At 31.5% G+C, this 24,759-nt stretch overlaps 1 protein-coding gene across 2 annotated transcripts; it reads right to left on the bottom strand.

Annotated features, from left to right (window-relative positions):
* Positions 1-822: 822 nt before the first annotated feature.
* On the bottom strand, positions 823-20,165 carry LOC129219772 (ras-related protein Rab-5B-like). 2 transcript variants are annotated; one of them, XM_054854071.1, is made up of 6 exons: positions 20,096-20,165; positions 11,858-12,028; positions 9,323-9,474; positions 7,208-7,330; positions 6,194-6,287; positions 823-1,893 (listed from the first exon to the last, which is right to left on the bottom strand). In XM_054854071.1, the coding sequence occupies exons 2-6, from the start codon at positions 12,018-12,020 to the stop codon at positions 1,778-1,780; spliced, it is 648 nt and encodes a 215-aa protein (XP_054710046.1). In that variant the 5' UTR covers positions 12,021-12,028; positions 20,096-20,165; the 3' UTR covers positions 823-1,777. The 2 variants fall into 2 exon arrangements, with proteins under 2 accessions (XP_054710046.1, XP_054710045.1); XM_054854070.1 differs by lacking the exon at positions 20,096-20,165 and adding an exon at positions 19,747-19,958.
* Positions 20,166-24,759: the final 4,594 nt, after the last annotated feature.

Genomic DNA, 24,759 nt, shown 5'->3' with positions numbered 1-24,759 from the left:
TTCCTGATTAGTGGACAATATAAAACATGCTGGAGAATTTCGTTATTTTATACTTGCAGGGGTTTCTTGTTAAATTCCTGCACTTTTCTTCATAAAACTTCAAAGAAATTTCAGGATTTGCACCAATTAGCAAAAAAAATCAACTAAAAATACACAATTGTATGAATGACTATCTCGCTATTAACATAAGAAAAAACACAACTCGTGATTAAATGAAATGCGATATAGTTTGCAGTGGTTGCTATGAGCTTAGAAAAGTAGGAATTTTGGATGTTAAATTAATCTTGTTATAATGTTCAACTAATATCAGTATTAAATTTAATGTCCCAATACAATTCTAAGCCTTGAAAACTAAGAAAGTTTGTTAGAAAATCAGAACACAAAATACATCTACATTGCAAAAATTTCATAACTTTAATACTTTCATACAACATGAAGAGTACATAAATAAGCCTAAAAACAATTTTATTAGTATGTTACAATCATAAATTGATTCATTTTTTTGAAAATTTTCAATTTTGCATTAATTCAAAAAATTAAATTTTAAAAATATTTCATTGAGTCACTAACTGTAAGAGAAAAAAAAAAAAAACGAGGTCTAAACTTTGAAATCTAAATTGGAAGATGAGCAATAATGATTATGGAATTGGTCCACAAAATTAAAGCAAAATATTTTGTGTGTGTGTGTGAAGTCAAGCAAAACGTTCTATTTTTAAAAATTTGAAAATTTTATTTATTACATGAAAGAAGAGTATATGTTAAACTGTGTAATTGCATTGAATGTAGGACGCAGCCAAGAGAAGACTCAAAACGTTTCAAAAATGTGTTTTTGAAATTTTTAATGGTCTTTTTTTCATACTGAGTTTACACCACGATTTGCATTTTATGCTTTAGATGCCAAATACATAATTTTCAAAGATTAAAATGAAGATCTATGGAATGTTTAAGGAAATTACATAGTTTTGATTATTAAAACATAAAATTGACTATACAATGGCATCAATGATACTAAAAAATTGTTTATTTGGAAATATATAACAGAATACTATGATTACACATTTGAACCAGTCAAACATAGTGCTGGATATATAAAAACAAGTGATTTTACAAACAAAACATTTTAACATCAATAATCTTTTTTTTTTTCACTTTCAACAGAACAGAATGTAAAAAAAATAAATCCTGTCCATATAATATTGCGTTAAAATTGAACACAGAGGAGGCAGGCAAGTTTTAAAAATAAGAGAAATTGACATTTTATTGCCGTAATTGGTTTGATACATTTGCTGTATTTTTTATTATCATGCAAAATTAAAGTAAACGATGTGATGGTCTAAACTATACTGTCATTTTAACAAAACTGAATATAATCACTTAAATAATAACTACTGAAAGTATGCTTTTAAGAACAATTATTTGCAAAAAAAATTTCCACGACACTATAACAGAACATTGTTCAGCAATTAAGCGACAATGCCATATTTAAAAAAATCGTTCATGCTGTCCAACTGAGATTACAAGCTTTCATATATTCAGTTATAAGATAGTGTGTGGGCATGTTCCTTATTGTTCTTTAACTAATTTCTAAAATAAGAATATGCCAACACACAATTTGCTATGAAAGAATCAGTCTCAGTATACCTTTAGAACATTTTGCCAATGGCCAAAACTTCAGATAAGTGTTATATATATATACAAATTGTCCAATGTACATTACTTTTGAATTTTTTCAAATGAGTAGAGTGGTAGCCAGTTTGCTGCCTGAATTTCACCCATCCTATGATTTACAGCACCCCCCAGACTGCTGTTGGTTCTCGCTCAAGTCTACACCTCTCCTGCCATCACTTGCTCCTCCATTGCCTGCAGTTTGGTCACTTTTGGGTAATTTTTTAGCTGGAAAAAAAAAAAAAAAACAGGAGATTTTACTAGAGGTATATAGGTGATTCACCATTGACATATAATCACTACAGAATTATTAAATTATGTTTTTAAATAACATGAATACTTTAAAGTGAAATGGGGATTTTTTTCAGATATAAGCAAATTGGTAGTAGCAAGAAAAATATACTGCAAAGGAAAAACTAAATAATAAGGAGTGAATTTGCCTAAAGTTTCATACATTCTCCAGTCTCTACCAGCAAAGTAGCTACAAAAATTTAATTACTAAAATCCGAAAAAAAAAAAGGAAATAAATATATATAGTGATAATACAATATAAATTAAATAAGTATAGGGTAGCACATGTTTAAATACCTTCAAACATTAAAAATGATTGAAATAATTTCAAGATGCAAAAGGATTGAAATCTACTGCAATTTTCGGCAAAGCACGTCCTTCATTGAACATGCAAAGTGGAAAGCTTCTGAAAAATTAATTTTTACTAAATGAGTTATTAATTGGAAAAATTCTTATTCCCCGACATTGGCCGACTAGAAAAGGGCGCCATCTATTGAGAAGAAAGTGAAACTTTTGATGATTGACTGAAAAAACTGCAAAAACGGGAGAAAATCTTAAAAAACGGGAGTCTCCCTTTAAAAACAGTAGAGTTGTCAAGTATGAAACAGCAGTGCTTGCACACACACACACACGGATAAAAAAAAATAATATTCTTTCCCTCGGATAATCATACAAAAAATGTTTTAAAAAAATGTAACAGAAGAAAACTCAGAAATCCCATTAAAACAGACTTCAACGGATCTCAAATTTTGCTCGCTATGACGGGATTTTCACTGTAATGGAAATGGAATCGAGACTGAATATTTGTTTCGTTCAAACAGATATTTCGTTGTATTGGTATTTGTTGTAATGGAATTTCACTGTCTGTCTATCAGTTGCCACTGAAAGCAAAAAATTGCTTGCCAAATAATGGCACAAAATTGATTTCTGTCAACAGCAGCAACAGTATGCAAACTGAGCCAAAAGATCTGAATTTAGCAGAGACTCAATTGAAATATGCAGTATGTGTTTTCAGACATTGATGAATATCAGTGGCACACAAGGGGAGGGTCCAGGAGGTCTGGACCCATTTCATCACCCTTGAATAAGTTTGATGGACTATAATCCAATGCATGTAGTACGTAAAATAATTCAAGCAAAGGTTACATTAATTTCAGATTTATTAACTAAAATAAAAATATTTTCTCTCTTTCATCCCTTACAAAATCAAACTGTATGTGAACATAAATTGTTTTATAATGATGTTGCTTCTTTTTTTTAATTTTTAACTAACTGAAAAAAGTAAATGCATGTACAGTCGACACTTGTTACAACAATTCGTTACAATGTATTGCAAGTTATTTAGTCAATTATTAAAATGCAAGAATGATCTCAAATTTATGGTTCGTTTTAAAAGACAAAAGTAATAAAATAAAATCTTTGATTTTTTTTTAATTTAATTCTTTCTCTTTTTTAAAATTTTAAAAGTAAACACCCTATTCATAAAATTTAATAATTTAAAATAATTACACATTAAATAAAAATAATACATTCAGAGACAAAATACATTGAAAATAACAGAGTGAAATCAGTTACAGTAGAGTCTCGAAAATACGAGTCTCAAAAGTAAGAGGTTCCGCTTAATTCATGGTGCTTTGTTGGTATTTTTAAGGTAAACATTTGAAAGACAAAAAATTTTTAGTCTGAAAATCAAAAAACTTTGCTATGTAGAATTTCCGTAAAAACATACAAAAAGGTAATGAACAGCTCTTTTGGAATATCCAATTGCAATTAAAAAGCGAATTGCAAAAAGCGAAGTGTGAAACTTGACGCTTTAGGAATTGGAATCATATGTACAAAATCAGGGGCAGATACTAGACATGAGACGGGCTCTAGAACCGAAAATAGGTTTCGGGCTGGGACTCTAGCTAAGATATTCAATCGTCAATCTCCAAACAAATTCAAAGCAAATAAACATTTTCCTACTGTGAGGAAATGAAAGGATCATTTAAATCAGTTCAATCAAATGAGAAGATTTAACCAAAAGAAAAAAATAAAAATTAATTTGAATTTTGTCATCTTGAATTCAAATTATGTTTTTCGCAATCACGAGTGTGTGTATATGTAAGCGTGTGTTTGTGTGTGGAGGGTATGTGTGTGTGTGCAGGCATGTGTGTCTGTGTGCAGGCATGAGTGTGTGAGTAGTTGTGTGTATGTGTGTGTTTGGGTATGTATGTGTGTGTAGGCATATGTGTTTGTGTCTGTGTGCAGGCATGAGTGTGTGGGTAGTTGTGTGTATGTGTTTGTGTATGTGTGTAGGTGTATATATGTATATGTGTGTAGGTGCGTGTATGTATGCGTGTAAGTGTAGGATATTGACAAAATCTGGAGACTGTTTTCGCTAGAGGTGCAGCATCGTGAGGACCCGGTCGACGCTGATGCTGGGGAGGGTGGCGGTGGGAAAAATGATAGGACATCAAAAACAGTCAAATGAAAGCAATAAGCAATCGTGATTGCTCAAAAAAACAGAAAATAAATTAACGCTTATTTATAATATGTTTTTTTTGTGATTACTATTGCAATATCTCATACAATAATGCATTTGAAGTGGAGCATTGAGAAAATTTAGAAACTTCTGTTAATGAAGAACATGATTTGACATAAAATTTTTCATCAACAGAGAGATCATGTCAAACTGTAGAAGGTTCGGCTTTTGATACAAGAAAGTGTCCTTCGAGCTCGAATTTTAGTCCGAGACAATATCAGCCGGGTTCTCAAAAAGGAGCCTGAACTCATCTCTAGCGGATACAGACTACCATTTTAGGGAGGGGGGGGGGTCATGCTGAAAAATGATCCCCCCAAACTAACCATAGTTAGGGGCACAAACATTTTTTTAAAATTCTTGGGTGTCAATAAAAAGAGCACGAAATCGGTCTCAGGAATAGGGCTTCTGATAGGCATAAACGTAGCAAATTAATTTTATATCAATGAAGAAATTTCAAAAATTTACTTTCAAAACTAATGAATTGAACAAACAAGGGTAATCTTTTACATTTTACGCATTCAGTGTTTGAACTAAATGTGGACGGATATTATCGTCGACGGTTAAGGGGGGGGGGGGGCATGACCCAGATGACCCTTCTCTTGTATCTGCCACTGTACGAAATTTTATCCTTCTATGACAATTTTTTTTGTATTATGTGAGGTACATACGTACGCTCATACAACACAGATGAAATGTCACGATAAAACTTGTGCAAAATTTGAGGACGATCAAAGGGTATTTTTTGGTTGCCTGCATGTTTAGACACAAGTACATTCAGACAAAAAAAAAAAGAAAAAAAAATAATCAAAACTCACGTAGGGTTTATTAAAATATAAATTTATGATGAAATTTGAGTGATGAATTTTTCGAGGAGACAATGTTTTCTTTTCATAGCGTGAGAAGTAAACAGTACACGTCCTTACTTAAGCCAAAGAATTTTTCGGATAATCCAAGTTTTCAGCAATCCGAGACAACGCAAGCCCCAATTAAAATGAACTTTCAAGATGCTACTGTATTTTTAAAACTAGATATTTTTTTTAGACGTTTCTTTTATTTGATTGAAATTTTTTCCATGTATTTTCTTCTTCGTATAGACATTGTAGAAATTTTTCGCTTTTTAAAACTTTTTGAAAAAATGCAATTCTGAATGTCTATTGTTTGCGTGAGATGTTCATCACTTGTTTAACCATACAGCAACAAATAATTTCCTTTAATCGAAATTATACTTTTACACATAAAACGTTTTAATATCAATTTTTGAGCAGTTAGTCTGCAGAATATTTAAAAAATTGAAACTTAATTTTGTACGTTGTATTGGAATGAAAGATTGCATTTGGACGCTCTAATGGACTATAAAATAGCATTGCATCTATGGAATAGGAAAAGTGACTTTGTGCACCGGTCGCTATAACGGAAAGGTCGCAGTAATAGGAGGTCGTTCTATAGAGCGTTGACTGTATTCTTGTGCTTTCTGGTATTTTAAGTAAGTATATATTTATCATAAATTAATTTCAAAATTAAATGATGCTAAGTAATTATTCAATATTTTTAAAAAAAAATTCCGGACAATCGATAAATAAGAATGTTTGGATGCCGGTTGGAGTATGACATGAGAATGGTGGACCTTCAATCCTAACCCCGCCTGCGGAATTTCCGTGCGCCACTGATGAATATAAAAGGTAGAGTAGCTCATATATGAAAAGAAAAACTTACCAATTGCAAGGAAAATGTCATTGACATTCATAGCTGTCTTCGCAGAAGTTTCCATAAAAAGAAGACCATTTTCATCTGCATAAGCTTGAGCTTCCTAAAAATATAATAAAAATATGACTCTTATACAGTTCTCTATATATGCATGTGATGAATGAATAGTATATTTTGTCGCCTCAGAGCAACAGTAAGATATCTTAGTGTTATTTCTACTATTAGATATCTTAGTGTTGCTCTGAGGCGACAATTTGGATGATGAAGAAAATTTTATAAATACTTTTCATAACTTTAAATCCTGTTCGGTAATACAATCAATTTTAATCTACTTCAAAAAATTAATCTTTTGTAAAATAATTATAAAATTATTTTTTTTTTCCAGAAAGTAAATACAATCATCCCTTGCTAATTCGCACTTTGCGGCTTCACTCTATTGCCTATTTCTGCTACCAGGCTGCTTATTCTTAGGTCTGTAGGTTTCTTTATAGAACTTTAAATTGATTTCCAGGTCTTTGGTGGCCTATGACGAGGGGGGGGGTAGACTTAAACTGAAAAAAGAAAGCATTTAAATATAGTGAACACTCTGCTACTAACCAGGTCATCGGAAGAAAAGTATCTCTTGAAAGATGAGCCAAAAGTGAATGAACCAGAACTCCTCCCTATTAATTTGATGCTAACCTGCCCTATTTTAAGTGACCATTTCAAATAGCCTCCCTTAAGAAATGACTGCATAGCGCATTTAATGTCAAATCACCAACGGGTGGAAACTTGTCCTTTAATGTTGGTCCAATTTTATCAGAATGTTGATAAAGGCCCCTAGGGCCCCTTTTGTGGAATAGTGGCATGTAATGCACGCATGTTTGACAAATATTTGGCTAAGTTTGCACTTTCATTGCTCTGCATCTAAGGTTCTTCACATTTACAAACATGGGTTCCTAGACCAGATTTTTCTTTTTTTCAGAAAATTAAAAAATATTATGATGGATAAAAGCCCCTGAGCAATAAAAATAATAACAATACCTCATGCTCAACAGCTCTTTTGGCTGCTAAGTCTGCTTTATTTCCAGCTAACGCAATAACAATATTTGGACTTGCTTGACGCTGTAATTCTTTAACCCAAGTTTTAGCCCTGCTAAATGTATCCTAAAATTGAAACAAAATTAGTTACAAAACACTTCAGCTTTTGTAGTAATCACAAACAACCAAAATTAGAGAAATTAATGTTCAAGAAGAGATTTAATGGAAAAACAATCAACTTATGGAAATGCTAAAATAGGGAAACAGTAGTCAAATTCATGTTTTAAGGTTTAAAGCTTTTTTGCTTGGGAAATTTTTCTCAATAAAACTTTTTTTTTTGGATAAGTTTGAATCGTCCTGTTACTGAAAATTTGCTTTCATACTTAGCATACCTGCCAACATATACTGGGAAAGAATCCAGTAGATGATTGAAAAATTCAGGAGATCATTAAGACAGATCTTTTATTTTTCTTAGTATGCAACTAAATGTTCCTTACATCATATATATTATATAGAAAAATAATCAAAATCCAGGTATCTTCCGGAAAAAACTAGTAGAGTTTACAGGTATAACTTAGCAAGAGGGATAAAAAGAAAGGTGAAAAACTCTAAAAGCATAATCAGTTAAACATGGTTAGGCACAATGTTCAGTTACACATGGAAAAAGTCGGAATTTTTTTTACATAAAATGTTTTTTTTTTGGTTCATTTTATTGTTATAATACACAGGGTGATAAGCCAGAAACTGACAGATGCACAACATATCACACACCTAACACAAAGACGATTTTACACAATATTTTAAAAAAGGCTCAAAGCAGTTTTTGAAATTTACGGCCTTAAGCCACCATATATGCGTGTTTCAACGGCAATGCACAAGAGTGCCTTAATTATGAGATTAGAGCAAGATTTCACAGATCCCAGAGTTTTTGTTGCAGGACGCAAATTTTAAACAGTTTTAAGCCTTCTTAAAAAACTAAAATGCTTTGCAAAATAGAGACATGACCTGGATCCGCCAGTGTCTGGTTTTGTATGTATGACGCAAGTCAGTTATCCTTGTAGCAAGATTGATCTGCCATGTCATATTATTCGCATTTTTAGCCTACTTTTCCGTAAAAGTAAAAGATCAAATCATGAAAGCATCTTAAAAATACTGCTAAAAACAAAAAGTCAATAATTAATAAAATAAAAAATAGAAAGTCTGGTTTTGAGATGGAGAAAATGTGTGTCTATTTGTCCTCCCTAATAACCTTTGAGTGAATAGTCTGATCCGAACAAAGCTTTTTTTTTTGTTTTAAATATCTATGCGAAAACGCCTCACTCCCATAGTTTACATTTTGGTTTCAACAATTTGTCATTCAATTTAGAACAGATCAAAAAACTTATCAGTGCCTACGGGGAAATTTAAGGCAAATATTAATCCTGTGTGTGAGTTAAAAGATGGATTTGCTTCAAACTTTGTAGGAAAAAGGTCTTGATGAAGAAAATGGAAAAAAGAAAAGACTTGTTTTGATTTGGACAGAGTTTTGTTCAATTCTGGACAGTAAAAAAAAAATTAATATTAACACCTATTGAGAGATGTATAGCAAATATAAATCCTGAACTTAAAACTGGATCTTTTTCAAACAAACTTTGTTGGATAAAGCTCTTGTTGCAGAACCCCATGTATGGAAAATATCTTTTTGATTTGAACAACTTTTTGTTCAATTTCGAACTGTTAGAAAAATTTTACCATTAAGCACCTGCAGGGAAATTTAAAGCAAATATAAATCCCAAACTTAAAAGCAGCAACAAATTTCATTGGAAAAAGCGTTTCCAACGAACCGTAAATCTTCACCTATTAAAGCAATTGTTAAAAAGGTATGATTGACATAATTTGCTGTCTTAGCTAATAAAGAGAATATTAGATACACCAGAAAATCAATGTTTTATGTTAACTCTTGTAAAACTTTTCCCATAATTTTTTGCTCTTGTCTTGGAAAAAATTCATGTTTGTTGGCACAAAAGCAACCTTAAATGTCACAAAGGTCCATACAGAAAAAATATTTTGATGAGATCGAGTTGTTATTACACAAAAGCAAAAACATTTAAATTAAAAATATAGAAAACTCTGAACTACCTGATTAGTAATATCATATACAACAATCGCTGCTTGAGCACCTCTATAGTACATAGGAGCCAAACTGTGATATCTTTCTTGCCCAGCAGTGTCCCATATTTCAAACTTAACTGTAGTGTCATCCAAGCATACTGTTTGTGTCAGGAATGCAGCTGAAACACAAAAATGAAAACTAATGAAGTACGAAAACATTTTACTGAAGAAAAGGATTTAAAATGTATAAGCAAATATGTGTTTTATCCACAAGCGCAATCTTTCAAATTTATGCATAATTTTTTCCTTCTTTCAGTTCTGAACACATTTCTAAAAGCCAATTCAATAGTACCATCTGGTTTATTTTCAAATAACTTAGCTGTTTGAACATTGGACAGGATATGCAGAAGAAAAACAAGTTAACAGAAAAGAGTTCACAATCACTAGCTACCTACTTGGCAGCAGAATTTAATTTTAAAGAATACACTACTTAGCACAGCACCGCTTGTAACTTTGAAAATATTTAACAATTGACAAGAATTTTTAAAAAATTCAAAACATTTATTAAAGAAATTTCAACTTTAAAAATCCCTAAAAGGCTTTGGTTTTCCACTTATTTAAAACAAGGGTTTTGCTAAACATCACAATATTCATGCATCTCCCAAAAATCCCAGGTATTCATTTGTTTCTATGTGTATTGGAACATTTTCTACGATTAATTATGTAAAAAATAAATAATTAAAAAAAAAATTTGTTTTTAAGCTATAACATGCTCTAAACATTTTGAGTAATTTATAAGATGCTTATCAATGCACATTTTGTTAAATATATATTATCCTGACTGCAAAAATGTACTTTAAAGCTGTATATTTAATAGAAAAAATCCTTAGGAATTCTAATGACATGAAAACACACACAAAAAAGCGATCCTGAAAACAGTTTCAGAATTTTTTTTTGCATAATAACACATAGTGAGTGACCTAAAACTACTCACCTTTTTAAATATTTGAACTTAAGCGATGGAAACTTTTCTCCACCTGTGTTTGGGCTTAATTTGGCATTTCAGAAATAAGCAATAAAAATATTTTTTGATAGTTTGATCATTTGGAGTACTGTGACCCTTAACGAAAAAGAGTTTACAATGCACTGCATACCTTCTTTGGCAAGAACTCAATTCAAGTACTATAGCGCAGCACATGTAACTCTGAAAATATTTAACCATTAACAAAATTATAGTTAAAAAGGATTTATAAACTTATCATGTTCATTGAAATTGCCCTAATTTCATTTAAAATTTGGACCTTTTCGTGTTTCTCCAACTTTGCTTAGTACAATTTGTATTATTATCAAGAACATTGTGGTCAGCACACAGTAAAAAAATTTGATGCCGTTTACTCTGAGAATTAAGCTTTGAAATTTTATTTGCACTTTAATATATATTGTTGATATCAACTGAAATAAAATAACTTTAAAAGCACACTATAACGCATTGAGACACCTACATCATTAAACTCAATCAAATTCAACAATTTTGGAAAATATTTGATAAATATTTTCAAGAAGGAGGGTTCAATTGTTTCTTTTATTTAATACAATTATCATTAACTGAAAGTTTGTGCCAATGAATGGGGAAAAAATTCAGTAGTACTTGTACAAAGACATACCAAAGCATTCTCATATCCCATAGCTAGATAATATAGATGCATTTGTACACAAATACATTTGCTGCTGTGCAGATACATTTGCTGTAGGATATGTGCATCACCTAGTAATTGTGAATTAATATCATATTTGGTAGGTAAACTAATGAAAGAAAGTTTACATTTTGCCCTTATGGATACATTATTGGACCTACCCACTATATATTGATTTCCATACCTGCAGATAGTTTTGTGCTTTGTATTTTTATCTTACTATGCCCATATCATACTGATTTTGTTGCAGTTACTTCTTAGATAGTTCATTTAATATTTTTTAAAACAGCATACCAGCTAAGCTGATTTGAGTTGTTTTCTAACTTTTGCAAGGCACCTTATTTTCTTACTAAATTACAGGCATAATTCAGTGCATTTACTATGAACAGAACTTTCCTGTCACATCTACATACGTTGCACAAGTTTCTACTGCTATATCTTTCATTTTAAATATCATTGCAATAAAATGGAGAGGATCTTAAAAATACACGGGAATCTCACTTATTTGGATCTTTGAATCGAATTTGTAGCCATTTATGATCATACATTATAATTTTAAATTATGATAGGAAGTATGTAACAATGGGTACACCAGACATTCATTTTTTAAAAAATTTTGATCTATTAACGAGAAAGAGTGACGTTGGTATTTCTTATTTTACAATATTAACCTACCTCGATTTTTTGATGCTGAGCATGTTACAAAGAACTTCGGAAAGAAAAAATAGGGTAAAAATGTTATACATCTTACAGTCAAATTACATATATTATGCACTCAGTGCTGAAATACCAACCATGGACAGCAGCTAGAGCTACAACCATTAGTTGGAAGCTTCAGTATTCGGCGCTTCGTGCCATCACTACTTACCACCAATTGTACTCTCTTGATATTCATGAAATTGTCCTTTAACAAATCTTAACACTAAACTAGATTTGCCTACAGCAGATTCTCCAAGTAAAACAAGCTTGAACTGACAAATTTTGCCTTGTGACGTGTTGCTAGGTCTTTGAGCTCCACCCCGATTTGCCATCACAGGGTCTAAAGTTGAAGTAAAACATGAAAAAAGTTTTAAATGTAAGATACCAAAAAAGAAAGATAAGCATGCTTAAAGATTAGTATTATTTACATTAGATACAAACATTGGACGTCATTCTTTGAAGGGGGGTCCATGAAATTGTGACATGGGGGAGGGATAACAAGAAGAGTACTGCCATGGGAAAGTAAAGGAAAGTAACCAGGAATTTTTCAAATTTAATTTTTTTGCATTTTATCATCTATTGTGTGTTAGTTTTATTGGTCAAGCTTGCTCATTTGGTTTCCGCTATACAAAAGCACGAAAAAAAAGTCTAATTTCCACATTTCCCTATTGTTAGCATTAAATCCAAAACTAGTTTCCTCAAATATTTCGAAAACTCATTTCTACAGATAACTGCCGTTTACCTGCCCATGGCAGAGTAACATGCCACATTTTTTCATAAAGTTTCATAAGTTTGACATCATTTATGGACTAGCCCCTTAGTTACAGGAAAATCCTAAAACATAACCATTGCAAGTAAAACTTTTTTCATAAATCGTTGTACACAAATTAGTTTATATTCAAACAAATACGTCACACTTGCAATTCACACCTTTTAACTTTCAAAAAAAAAAAAAAAAGAACCAAGGCCACACCCCACCACTCAATCATTGATGTTAAATTTAATAGAATGTTTCCAAAAGAAATAAAAATTTATACCAGATGATTGCATAAACAATACTTTATTCATTAAAATGATTACATAATTTATTTTATTTCTCTTACAATCAATCACCCACAATTCTTTCCTCTACAAAAGTTTTGTTTTAGGGACTGCTTTTTAACTACTTAATACGTTCTATCCTGATCAAACACAAATTGGACAATGCCTGATGCTTGTAATCCATACAAATAAAATAACGAGTGTATGTATGTTCCCAATTGAAATCCACAGTTAACGTTGGATCTTGACCAAATTTAGAAGTGAGGTACTTGGTCACCCGAGATGAAACTTAGGCGTGTTTCCAAATGCCAAAAAAGTACCGAACCGTTCAAGTTTTAATTTTAGGGCCCTAAAATGGCATTAAATGGCTCTTTCTACCCGAAATAATTACAGTAAAGAACCAATTATCCGGGAAGTTAGGGACCATCGCTATCCCGGATATCTGAATTTCCCGGTTTTCTGGATCGCAAAAAAGCTTTGTTGGCCGAATGTGTATAAAACTGAAATTACTATAATAAATGGCAATACATATTAATGTAAGAAGAAAACAGTTCAGAAATGATTATAAATACAACCAGACATATTAAAAACTACTAGTGGAAGAATAATTTAAACACCAAAAATCTTCAAATTTTTCATAAGACCTGAGATCCCTCACATTCTCTCTCTCTTTCTCTCTCAATCTGAAAAAGAAAAAACCCACCACTTTTCGATGCTTTAAAACGAAAAAAAAAAATGAATGGGAGGGCTAGAAACAAGTTTTTGAACGTAAATGTGCGATTTTCCTGCTATAGTGTATGAAAAAATTTGTTTTCATGAACACTGTTTTTTTTTTTAATTTTATAAAGTTTTTGTGTTTGCGTTTACTATGGTTATTGATTACTATTGTTTTTTGCAATATCAATAGGAATTTGATTTAGGAGTTCTTGCAGCCTTATTACAGTCTTGCGTTTAACGATTTCTAGATTTCACGATCAACTAACAATCCAGAAAATTCGCGAATCTGATTTTCGACGTTTCCAGCAATTTCGCGGCGTCGCTTACGCTCTAAACGGCTTTAATTTTAAAGGCCGTTGAAAAAAAAATTGCATTAGAATGCGACAATATTCATTTCTTTGGTTTTCAGTTGAAATAAAACACGAAAATTTGCGACTTGCGAGTGTATTTCTTAATTCAAAAAAATATTTCGGAAATTTTGCCCCGCGTAAAGGATAACCCTTTGAAGTTCGTTTTTGTAAACATTTCCCCCAATTACAGTGAGTAATATGGTATTATTAAGAAGCAGTTCATATTCTTTTACATATTTCAAAGCTTAGTTTTTCAAAATTGCTGAAAATGTGTATTTTTTAAAAAATGGCCTGAAAGTCGGCAAAAAGTTGCCGGTTTTCTGGTTTCCCGGTTTTTTGGTTCCCGGATAAAAGGTTCTGTACTGTATCTGATTTTCTTCATTCAGGTCCCATTCGAAAGCCGACGAAAAATACCGCTAGAATTGTTTTAAAACCTCTGAATTAAAAAAAAGAAAACCGAGGCTGTAAATTTCCGGGGAAAAAATAAAAAGCATTTTTAAGCCTAAAATGGAACAGCATTTTCACATCGGAAAATTATCGCTTGCGTGATCTCATTTTAAATTAGAATGAATAAAACCATTGAGAAGGTTGCCACTTTTTTTCTCAACTGTGACAAAATAAAATTTTGTTCTTGTTTTGAGGTGATAATTTCTCCTTTTGACTATTATTTGGCGAATTGTCCTTAGTTTTTTTTTTTTTGTACTGCTAGCAGAAGATAATCAAGGATTTTAGTAATTTTTACGGAGGGTTGCGTTTAATTTTTTCGGGAATTTTCACAGTAATTTTTTCTCTAATTGAAGCCTGATCGTTGATTATGCCGCACTTGACATAACTTTTAGTTTCAAGATAGGCTGTGCAATGCAGCTAGTTGAAAATAAATGAAATACAGAGCACTTCTTTGGTTTTAATCTAACACAGCATCAAAATCAATGCTGAAAGGGGGGTGGGGAGGACACACCTGTTGGTCCGTGCCCGATCAGGGGTGAAATATGTGTTGGGATGTGGGGTAAACAACGTGGAGGGGCCCGTAAAAGTAATTAGTGACGAGTTCCAAGATTTCTGTGCACGCTCATGATGCTTGATCTAGTTTGGAGCAAGACCTGGTCCTTGCCCAGGGCAGTCTATTTACCCCATATCCATTTTTTCATTAAAATTAGATACCAAAAGTTGATAGAAGATGAGTAAAGTTGGCAGTTTAAAGTTTTTGCAAGTTCAATCCAAGCTACGACACTGATGGAATCACTAAATTTACCCTTTCAAAAACATTTTTAAAGCTACAATTTTATCAATACCTATTACTGATGTATGCTCAGTAAAACTCGACATTGAGAGCTGGAGCTTTCTATCCGATGTTTTTACTTTGTTTACTATTTGTAACTCTTGACTTTTTTGGCAGTTGTGAAAGAGATCTAGATCCTCATCACTTTTGCCACTAAACTTGAACATACTAGCTTATGAGAATTGACAACAGACACCTGTCTCTTGCTAACAATTTTGATAACACAAAAATTTGCTTAAATTTCAAAACTGTCAGCAAACTTTGAAAATTTTCCGAGAACGGTATTAGTCTAGATATTATCAGGGTTTAGAGATGAGCACCCTCTGAAGATGAATAGGAAAAAGCTCTTGTTCTAGAAGATTTACATGTCAACAATTTCATTATAGTTCAATTCCAAACTAAACAAACCGTTCTTCATTACGTTGGTCAAATTGAACAGCAATTGCAAGACGAAACTGAATTTAATGTCAGGTTTCAACGCAAAAAGGAAAGCAATAAATTTTACTTTATCGAAGCATCAGACACCAGCACAGTAGATTTCCAAGATATAATAAAAAAAACTGCCACAACCACAGATTTCTGGAGGGACCTTACGTGCTGTTACAATATTTTGCTTTGATGTCAATTTTGATTCATATAAAATTAATTAAATAGTCATAAATTTTTAATTTCAGTAAAATAAAATGCTCTAATTTTATTCTTATTATTTTGTAATTCTTAAAGGTATGTGATTTTTGATAAAATCACTCTATTATTACAATTTGGGGCATGCTTTTGGGGCATGCACTCAGGGTTGGCCGGATTGGACCCAATGGGTTTTTTTGAAAAAACCCATTTAAAAAAACCCATTATTTAGCCCACTTTTGGGTTTTTTAAAATTTTCTGAGAACTTTTTTTTAAAAAATAATTAATTTAAATACTTTTACAATTTAAACTTCTTTTTTATCTCTTCTTCACAATAGGCAATGGACATAAAAAATGAATTTTGAACTTTAATAGTATTTCTTAACTTTTAAGGGCATTAAAAAATGCTTCAAAGATTTTAAATAAATATATTTAACTTTTTTCCTTCAACTGGTCAATAACGAACTCAAATTATCTTGACTAAGTCCTGTCACGTCAGATTTTCTCAATATTTGTAGATTGTATACAGAGGATACTACTTTAGCTAAAAGGCTCTCGAATTATTTTCTGCAAACCAACACGTCACAAAACTCGAATAAACAAGGTATATGTTTTAGAAATTAACAGGTTTTACAAATGGTCGGACAGAAAACGGAATAGGATGTACAGTATTTTCATTATCTTACGAAAAAGTTTAATATTTCTTACTCTGTACACAGAAATAGAAAAACAGGCAACATAAAATTCAAAGAAATGTCTTGATTAAGATGGAATTCAGTAAAAAGGGATTTAAACTACTTGAGGTTCTACAGTAGTTTTGCATAACAAAATGAAATACAATAAAGTAAAATACAAAAAAAAAAAAAAAAAAAAAATGTCGAAATTAAAAACGAACAAATAAACAATAGATTTTATCACTCAAGAAGTAACTTTGCCTTAACTGTTTGCAATCATGGAAACTAAAAAAATCTGAAACTTCACCATTCTTGAATTTTGTGTTCTTTTATACCTTTCTTCAGAAAACGCTGAATTTTCCAGCTTTTTTTATCAAGACAATTCTTGTGCTTTGTCCATATACTTATGCTACAATATGCTACGAGTACCCCACCTTTCCCCTAAAAAAAGACAAAAAACCCACATTTCTTTTAAAAAACCCAGCTTTAGTTGGGTTTTTTTAAATAAAACCCAAAAAAACCTGGGTCCATGGGCCTTTTTTAAAAAACCCGGGTTTTTGCCAACCCTGCATGCATTACATGGGACACGTTTGAACAGAAATACTTACAAATTTTAAAGCTTAGTATATATTTAATTTATCAGTAAAAATTTTGATATTGATTTATATGATAAAGAAATGCATTCTTTTTTATCATAAAATATTTAAACATTAATAATTCTAATCTGAATAAGAAATATGTTGATTTTTCAAAAAATTGTTCAAAGGTGCCCCCCCTCTCCCCTACATTTACAGTTTTATGGAGAAAAATAGAGAATACTTTGGTTGCAGAGGAAAATTAAATTATCTCACAGCTTGCACTATCAAAGTTAGCTCTTTCATGTGGGATACTGAAATTAAATATTATAGATTTCTGAATGAATTATTATACAAATAAAATTTCGAAACTTTCCAAAAACTCCTAGTGTTTCTACGATCGCTCCAATCTCTGCTCAACTTGATAAAATTTTGAATTCAACTTTTGCTGTCATACAGTGCATGCCATATACAAGGGTCTACAGAACAATATCTTATTTTTCTTAAACAGCAGCAAATTTTTAAACTGCTACCTTTACCATTCTTTTAGTTTTTATGTCCAGTTTCAACGCAACTCCACCCACTGAAACAGGGTAAATACCTCCCTCGCAGACAAGCTCTGATACTGAGGATAAGCATAGGACTATAATTGATTTGTGCAAATACAGTGTGAATCGCTTATTAAAATCATTATATTTGTCTTGAGGACATGTGATTTTATAAAGTGGCTGATTTAATAAACCAGCTTAAACTTTAAAACCTCTTTTTTTACTTAAGTTAATACTCTAAAAGGATGAATTACTACATTTATATTGTATTAAGTGTTTTAAACACAGGTGACACTTTAAACAAACATAGGTATTTTTTTTTCATTTACACACGGTCTTATAAAGTTTGCCCCATTCATTTTTGATAAACAGAATTTGAAAATTAAGATGAGACATTGCTTGAAAGTTAGTAAACGTTTTTATAAAATTTGAAATTACCTCTTCTTTGCTTTAAAGTGCATCTTTTGACATCAAGCACTTTCTTGACATCAATCGAGGAGGGCAAATTTGGCGCGGCGGTTTCCTTATCTTCCGAGATCGATTTCTTTTGGTGCAACGCAACTTTAGAATTTATTATGTCTGTTACAATGTTTAAAACATTATAATATTGCAACATGTTAATGTTGAGGTATTTAACTGTCATAAAATAAATTAAAGTTCAATGTTACATTTAATAATTAATTGGCTTTTTTCAATTTTCAACTTATAGGCTTTAAAAGCTTCATTTCACAATCCAGCCATAATGATTTTGTTAAAGGATGGCTTTAATATGTTTTCCTATTGTAATGAGTCTGTACTTCTAGATTTGATTTTAAAAAGCGGCTGATTTTATAGGTGGCGGTTACTGTAGACAAAAAAAAAAAAAACAATATGGCTTTTTCAAAAGAGGAAAAATATAGATTCCAAGCATACTATATTACCAAGCAGGCGACAAAAATTACTACCTTGGTACATATTATAGAGAAAAGACAACATGCTAAAATATTATTTCTATTTTCCAAGATACAGGGGGCAATCGGCCCCTGATTGCCCAAATGACGGACCTCCATATTACAGTTTAGCTCATTCCCACTACACCAATGATTAATAGAAAATACTCAGGTGGAAAACATTACAGCCTAACATAAATGCGTCATGACTTTATTATTAGCTATCTTTAGAAACAGAGCTGTTCAATGAATGGAACCAAAAAGTAACAGCTCACTGACTATGACCTATAAATCTTACAAGGGAGAAAGGAGATCATATTTGTTATGAATTAATGTTCAATACATGCATGCATGCAAATATTTATTTACATTTAAAAACGGGCTGGTTTAGGTTCATGACAAAATAAATATCTGCAAGTATACAAGCTTAATGTATCAGAAAACTCGTGTTTAGTTCATGAAAAAGATAGAAAAATTACAGTATTATTAAACTCATGAATGCATTTTTGTTCAATACTTTTAACATGAAATGCAATCAAAAGGAAATTTTTTGCATTAGAGCTTTGCAAATTTATATTTGATACTTGTCGTGATACAATTAATGTCGTCCACAATTCATACAACCCTAGCAAAGCCAACAGTAAAAAATATTAAATTATGCAACTGCAACATCACATACCAAATAACTGAAATGTGTTTTTTTCAAACAGGATAATCAATTTCAATTGCAACTTTAAAAACACAACTGGTTTGTTTCTAGAGCTACGAATTTCAGACGTTTAAAGGGCCTAATATTGCGAAACACTGTGTACCTGTAAGTTCGGACTTTGGTAAGGTCCCAATAATTTAGCGAAATTTAGACATCAGGTTAGTTGAAAATTTTCATGGGCAAAATTTACCACATCAGCAGTTTTTAACATGCAAAACTTCAAATTGTGACTGAATGTAGACCAGCAAATTTTGAATCGCCCAGTAATTCAATTAGCTGGAACAATATAATTCAGGCTGATTTCGAATATACGAGAATATTCGCACTAAGAGTTACCACAAGAAATTTATTTGTGATTCACTGCATTTAAAAAAAAAATCAAATTAATAAATATTAGGCTTAATGAAGGAGGTATTTAACGCGTAGTAACACAGAATTGCACATTCATGAGTTTACACATTATTTACACACTTCGATCGGGATAAATTTTATATTTCATTGCTGTAAGTTTAGGAATTTCAAGGTAAAGAAAGAAAATGAATGTTAAAATACATTTAAAATGTGGTTTAACCCTAATCCAGTAAGGTGGTACATGAAATGAAGTGTACTAACCTGTATTATAGGACTAGGAAGAAGTATTAAACAACGCACACGCTTTTAAATCCAAAAATACACTTTCAGATTTTATAAAAACGTATCCAAAGTCTGTTTAATGAATTTTTTCACATATATAATCTACGTCATTTGCAGGAAAGTCGTAAGCTGAGAGTTTAGACATGAACCACCCTCAGCTCAATAATACCACATTACATGAAATCGTAATTCTGACTCCGCCATTACGCCAGCATTATAAAGCAATATATACATTTATAAAATCCTTCTATAAGTATAATGCTTCCTTTTATGTAATTCAGCTTATTTAATATTTTTTCTAATAGGTTATTATTGAAAGTTTACTTACTTTTCACTGCAAGAGATAATTAAAAAAATGCGCACTATATTTCTGTATTTTCTGCGGCGCTACAGAAATCAGCTGTGTTTTTATTGTAGAAGTGTCATGCAAATTATTATTTAATGGTAAATTGTGTTACATAAATATTTGTATCAAAACAAGCTACTAAACGAGATGCAAGGTTTTGAAAATTATTGCACGTGAAGTAATTTCTTGAATTTTTAGCGGTTATTTCAAACTGAAGTTTCGAAACTCAATATTTAAGATTGATAATTTAGAAAGAATTTAAAATAAATATTGCAGCTGGTTATCAAATAAGTTTCGTAAATTATTTTTCAACGTTATACTATTTTAACTAACATATTTATGGAGAAACAGCATTACAGTTCAGAAGTAATTAATGTTGTTTTTTTTTCTTGCTGTATTCACTTTATCGTTGTTACAAAGCTTCGTAAGACAAAGGAAAATTTATTATCACGTTTGGCATTTTAATGCTTACGCATATTTTCCTCGCCTATATTTGAAATAGCACCATGAATAGCACCTTTATCAAATATTCCCCCCGATATTTAAGTTACTTTTTTTATTCGTTTATAATCGGATGTTCTTTGAATTCAATTTCTTACGCGGTATTTCTCACATAAATTCAGCCAGTGAAATGATATCGTTACAAATTGTGCAAAAATATTGCTCATTTTTTTTTCGAAAATGAAGGAGTGGGTGTAGATGAAATTCAGTCGAGCATCTTAACACCTAAAATTTGTATATGTGGTGTGTATGGTTTTTTTAAAGAGAATTTCGAAAAATTGTTTTTATAATTTTATATGTGTTTTGCGGTCAAATTTTTTCTGATAACTTTTCACACTTTGATTTAAATACTAAGAAAATGTGATTTTGTATTTAAATGTAAAAATATTCTTCCTTTTTGAAACTTTATTACCGATTTTTCAAAAGTATTGTGGACAAAAACTTATAAATTGAATTTAATATTGACACTAGGAATGAGAATCTTACACTGAACTGCATTTTTACATGCCTAAAAGATGAAGACAGACTCGAGAAGAGAATGATCTTCCTACAAAATCTTTTGAATCTTAAAATGACCATTACAAAAAGTAACTTTGTTGTTGACATTTTTTTAAAATGAAGCCACGGTGGAAGCTGCAAGAAAACACAACATCAGTTTTAGTGGTCCCCACCCCCCTCAGGATTTTTATGATCTTAAGATTCTATCTAAGAAGGTTCTTCTGCCCAGGGGCGTAGCTAAGGGGGGGGGTTTTGGGGACAAAACCCCCCCCGAAAAGTTAGTCTCAAAAAAAAGAAAAAGAAGAGAGAAGAGAAAGAAAAAAAAAAAGAAGAAAAGGAAAAAATTCCAAGCGATTACACACACACATATATATATATATATATATATATATATATATATATATATATATATATATATATATATATAGAGAGAGAGAGAGAGAGAGAGATATGTATAAAAGTAACTGAAAGTCGGGTCTAGCTACGCCACTGCTTCTGCCTTTATATAGGAGTTTGGTAAGACCCCATTTGGAGTATGCTGTGCAGTTTTGGTTGCCCTATCTGAGGAAAGATATTTGTATTGGAAAGGGTTCAAGGAAGGGTAACTAGACTAGTAAGCAGACTTTCAGATTTAGATTATGATGCCAGACTTAATAGGCTTAATATGTATAGCCTGGAGCAAAGAAGGACTTGCTGCTCTTTGCCAAAACTGTTATCTTACTTTTGCCAATTGATCCGCACCGTTGCTTGCAGACTCTTGCTTGTGTCAGAAATTAATTTTAGCCACCGATTTTAAAGTAATTTCAGTGAGAATGAGGAAAACACCTACAGGCCCGTCATTTCAAAATTTTTTAAAGCAAAGAGTTTGTATTAAATTAATTTCGTTTTGTGAATACATACCAAAATGCATAATTACAATACGTTTCTAAAATCCAAATTTCTTGCCTGGACAGCTGCCTCCAGTTTGTTTTGCGACTGTTCCAGGCTGATAAGTCCATAACAAGGATAAACTGCAATCTCTCTGTATGTCATAGCCAAGCTATCAATGTTTTGCATGTGGCATGGCCAGTGGCGCCGACTCCATTGGGCTTGAGGGGGCCCGACCCCCCTCAATAGTTTGTTTCGGGGGGCAGAGCCCCCTCAATAATTTAAGAATATTATTTTTCATATTATGGTTTCTAAAATCACAAAATTATGTTGGTATTTTTTACGTTCCTTGTTTGAAGATAGTTACATTGTAAAATACATTCAGTAATGAATTAAAACAAATAACTATTGCGGTAGTAAGCAGGTTAATTGAAAACGAGTGGTGTGAATAATGATAGTGTTATGGTGCTGAGAGCACTCATAGAATTTGTCCCAGTCTGTCGCCGGCGGCGCTCTCATCTAAGTGTTGCTGATCTGGAAAAAATATATCGGGGTTTGATTTGTATATTAAACGGAAGGCGTGATAGTTTTCTTCAATTATTAGAGTTAATAAAGTAATCTCTGTATTGACTGTTTTAACTCTATTGAAGCATTAATTTTGAGATTTTTTTATTTAATAAACTCTGAGCCTTATTCAAAGCAAGCTTAAATTAGTTATTTCACTTATAGTAATCAAAGTGCGACAGCAATCTTTTATGATAGTTTAGATTTATTTAAATATCATTTCAATCTTTTCAGAGTTACTGCTTTGTAATAGACTAAAAGCATAATTATTACTGTAAATTAAATTAGCTTTTTACAAAAATACTATGCGTGTTTTTTTTTTCCAAAGCCAAAAAAATGTGTCGGCTTGTCGAGTTTCTCAGAGTGTCGATTTACCGAGAGTCGAGTTTTTGGGGTTCTAATGTTGATCATATGACTCTAAAATGCTTAAAAAACTCACTATTTTTTATCTCAAATTTAGAAAATTTCCCCCTGGCAAGGCCCCGTTATGCCACCCTCTCCCAATAGTTGTTATACAGTGGCTCCCAAAAGTCTTCGTACACCTACGACTTTCAGAGAAATAGGCCCCAAATCAATGGTTAGAATTAATATTTCGGAATAGGTATTTAATTATAAGATCTATGATCAATTTTTAACAAAACTGCATGAAAAGTTTTCAAAAAATATTAAAACTTAATTTTTTAAAAATCAAAAACTGAAAAGTGCCGGAAATTTTATCTCACAAAAGTCTTCGTACACTTTATAAAATGTCTATATATTAATGAATAATCTAACTTTTGATTAAGTTATTACTAAGTAGAATATCATACAGTATTCATAACACCTTTTAAACGTCTGGGAATAGATTTCATTCTTTTTCTTTCTTTTTTTAGCGTAATTTCTGAGTAAGTGTTCTACCACACTTCGAGTATTATTATTTCTAGCTCTATTTTCGTTTTAAAGCCCTATTTTCGTAATCTAGCCTCCAGATATCTCTAAATACGTTACATTAAGTTACAATCTGGAGATTGAGGTGGTATTTTCTAAACTTTAGGACAATTTTCGAGGCACTAGACGCAAACGTTGAAAACCGTGTGCTTCTTATCGTTATCTTGATAAAAAACAAAGTTGTTTCCAATAACCAAATTTTTGGCTAAGAGTTCAAAATTGGTTTTTAAAATATTTAAAGGAACAGCATGATTCATTATTCCATCAAAAAATTACAAACTACCAAGTCCTGATGCTGATATGCACCCTCACACTAAAACACCTTCACAGTCCTGATTAACTGATCCAACTAAGTTTTTAAGATTAAGTTCCTAATTTTTTCTTCCACTTACAGTTATACAACAATTTAACCAAAAATGATGAATTACTTTTTATCTGTAAGTAAGACATGATTCTAAACTGTTTTTAGCTTATTTATCAATAATTTTGGGACGAAAAGCGTAAGCTTTCTGTTTTTCGTACGACCAAGAAAATTTCTGCGGAAAGAGGTCCTATTTAATCCAGCTAATCAAAGAACTTGCCGAACAATTTTAGGTGAAAATTAAATGTAAAATGTTTCATTTAACCCTGCAGAAACTTTTACAGTACTCAAATGTGTATTTTTCATAAATTTTTTAACTTTAAATCAACAATCACGTTTTGTCAACTTTGCCAGTTGACCTTTTCTTACCTTGTTTTCGGTCCGATTTCTTTCTTTAAAGCATTTTATCAAGCACTTTACTGTACAAACAAATAAATTAAGTAATTTAGAGACATTTCAAACCAATTTACCACTGCTGTGGGAAAAAAATTCAAATTTTAATGGCGTTTGCGGTTTTTTACGAATACCAGCCATTTTATAGTAATAAGCAATATATTATGGAATGAATAAACAAAAAATTAAAGCCAAATGACTTATAAGGGTCAATACAATGCAAAAATACAAATAAAATGGCATATGATAATTTTAATCATGAATTTATTCGAAAATATTTGAGTGTACGATGACTTTTGTGGCGTGTTATTTCTCTGTCTCTTCGTTTTCTGACCCATTTCAAAAAGAAGATCCGTCAATATTTTGAAAAATCCAATGGGTTGCATTTAGAATGACATAGGAATGATGTGAAAAAATATTGGACCTTATATTCGAATTCAGTTTTGAGTTATTTTGGTTTTACTAAAAAATTTCAAAGTGTACGAACACTTTTGGGAGCCACTGTACATCGGTGCCACTGGGAGTGTCTTTCCAT

Source organism: Uloborus diversus, chromosome 4 (assembly GCF_026930045.1).
Source record: "Uloborus diversus isolate 005 chromosome 4, Udiv.v.3.1, whole genome shotgun sequence".
NCBI classification, from domain to species: domain Eukaryota; kingdom Metazoa; phylum Arthropoda; class Arachnida; order Araneae; family Uloboridae; genus Uloborus; species Uloborus diversus.
Note: the sequence above shows the minus strand (reverse complement) of the source record. Positions and strands in the feature narration are given on the sequence as shown.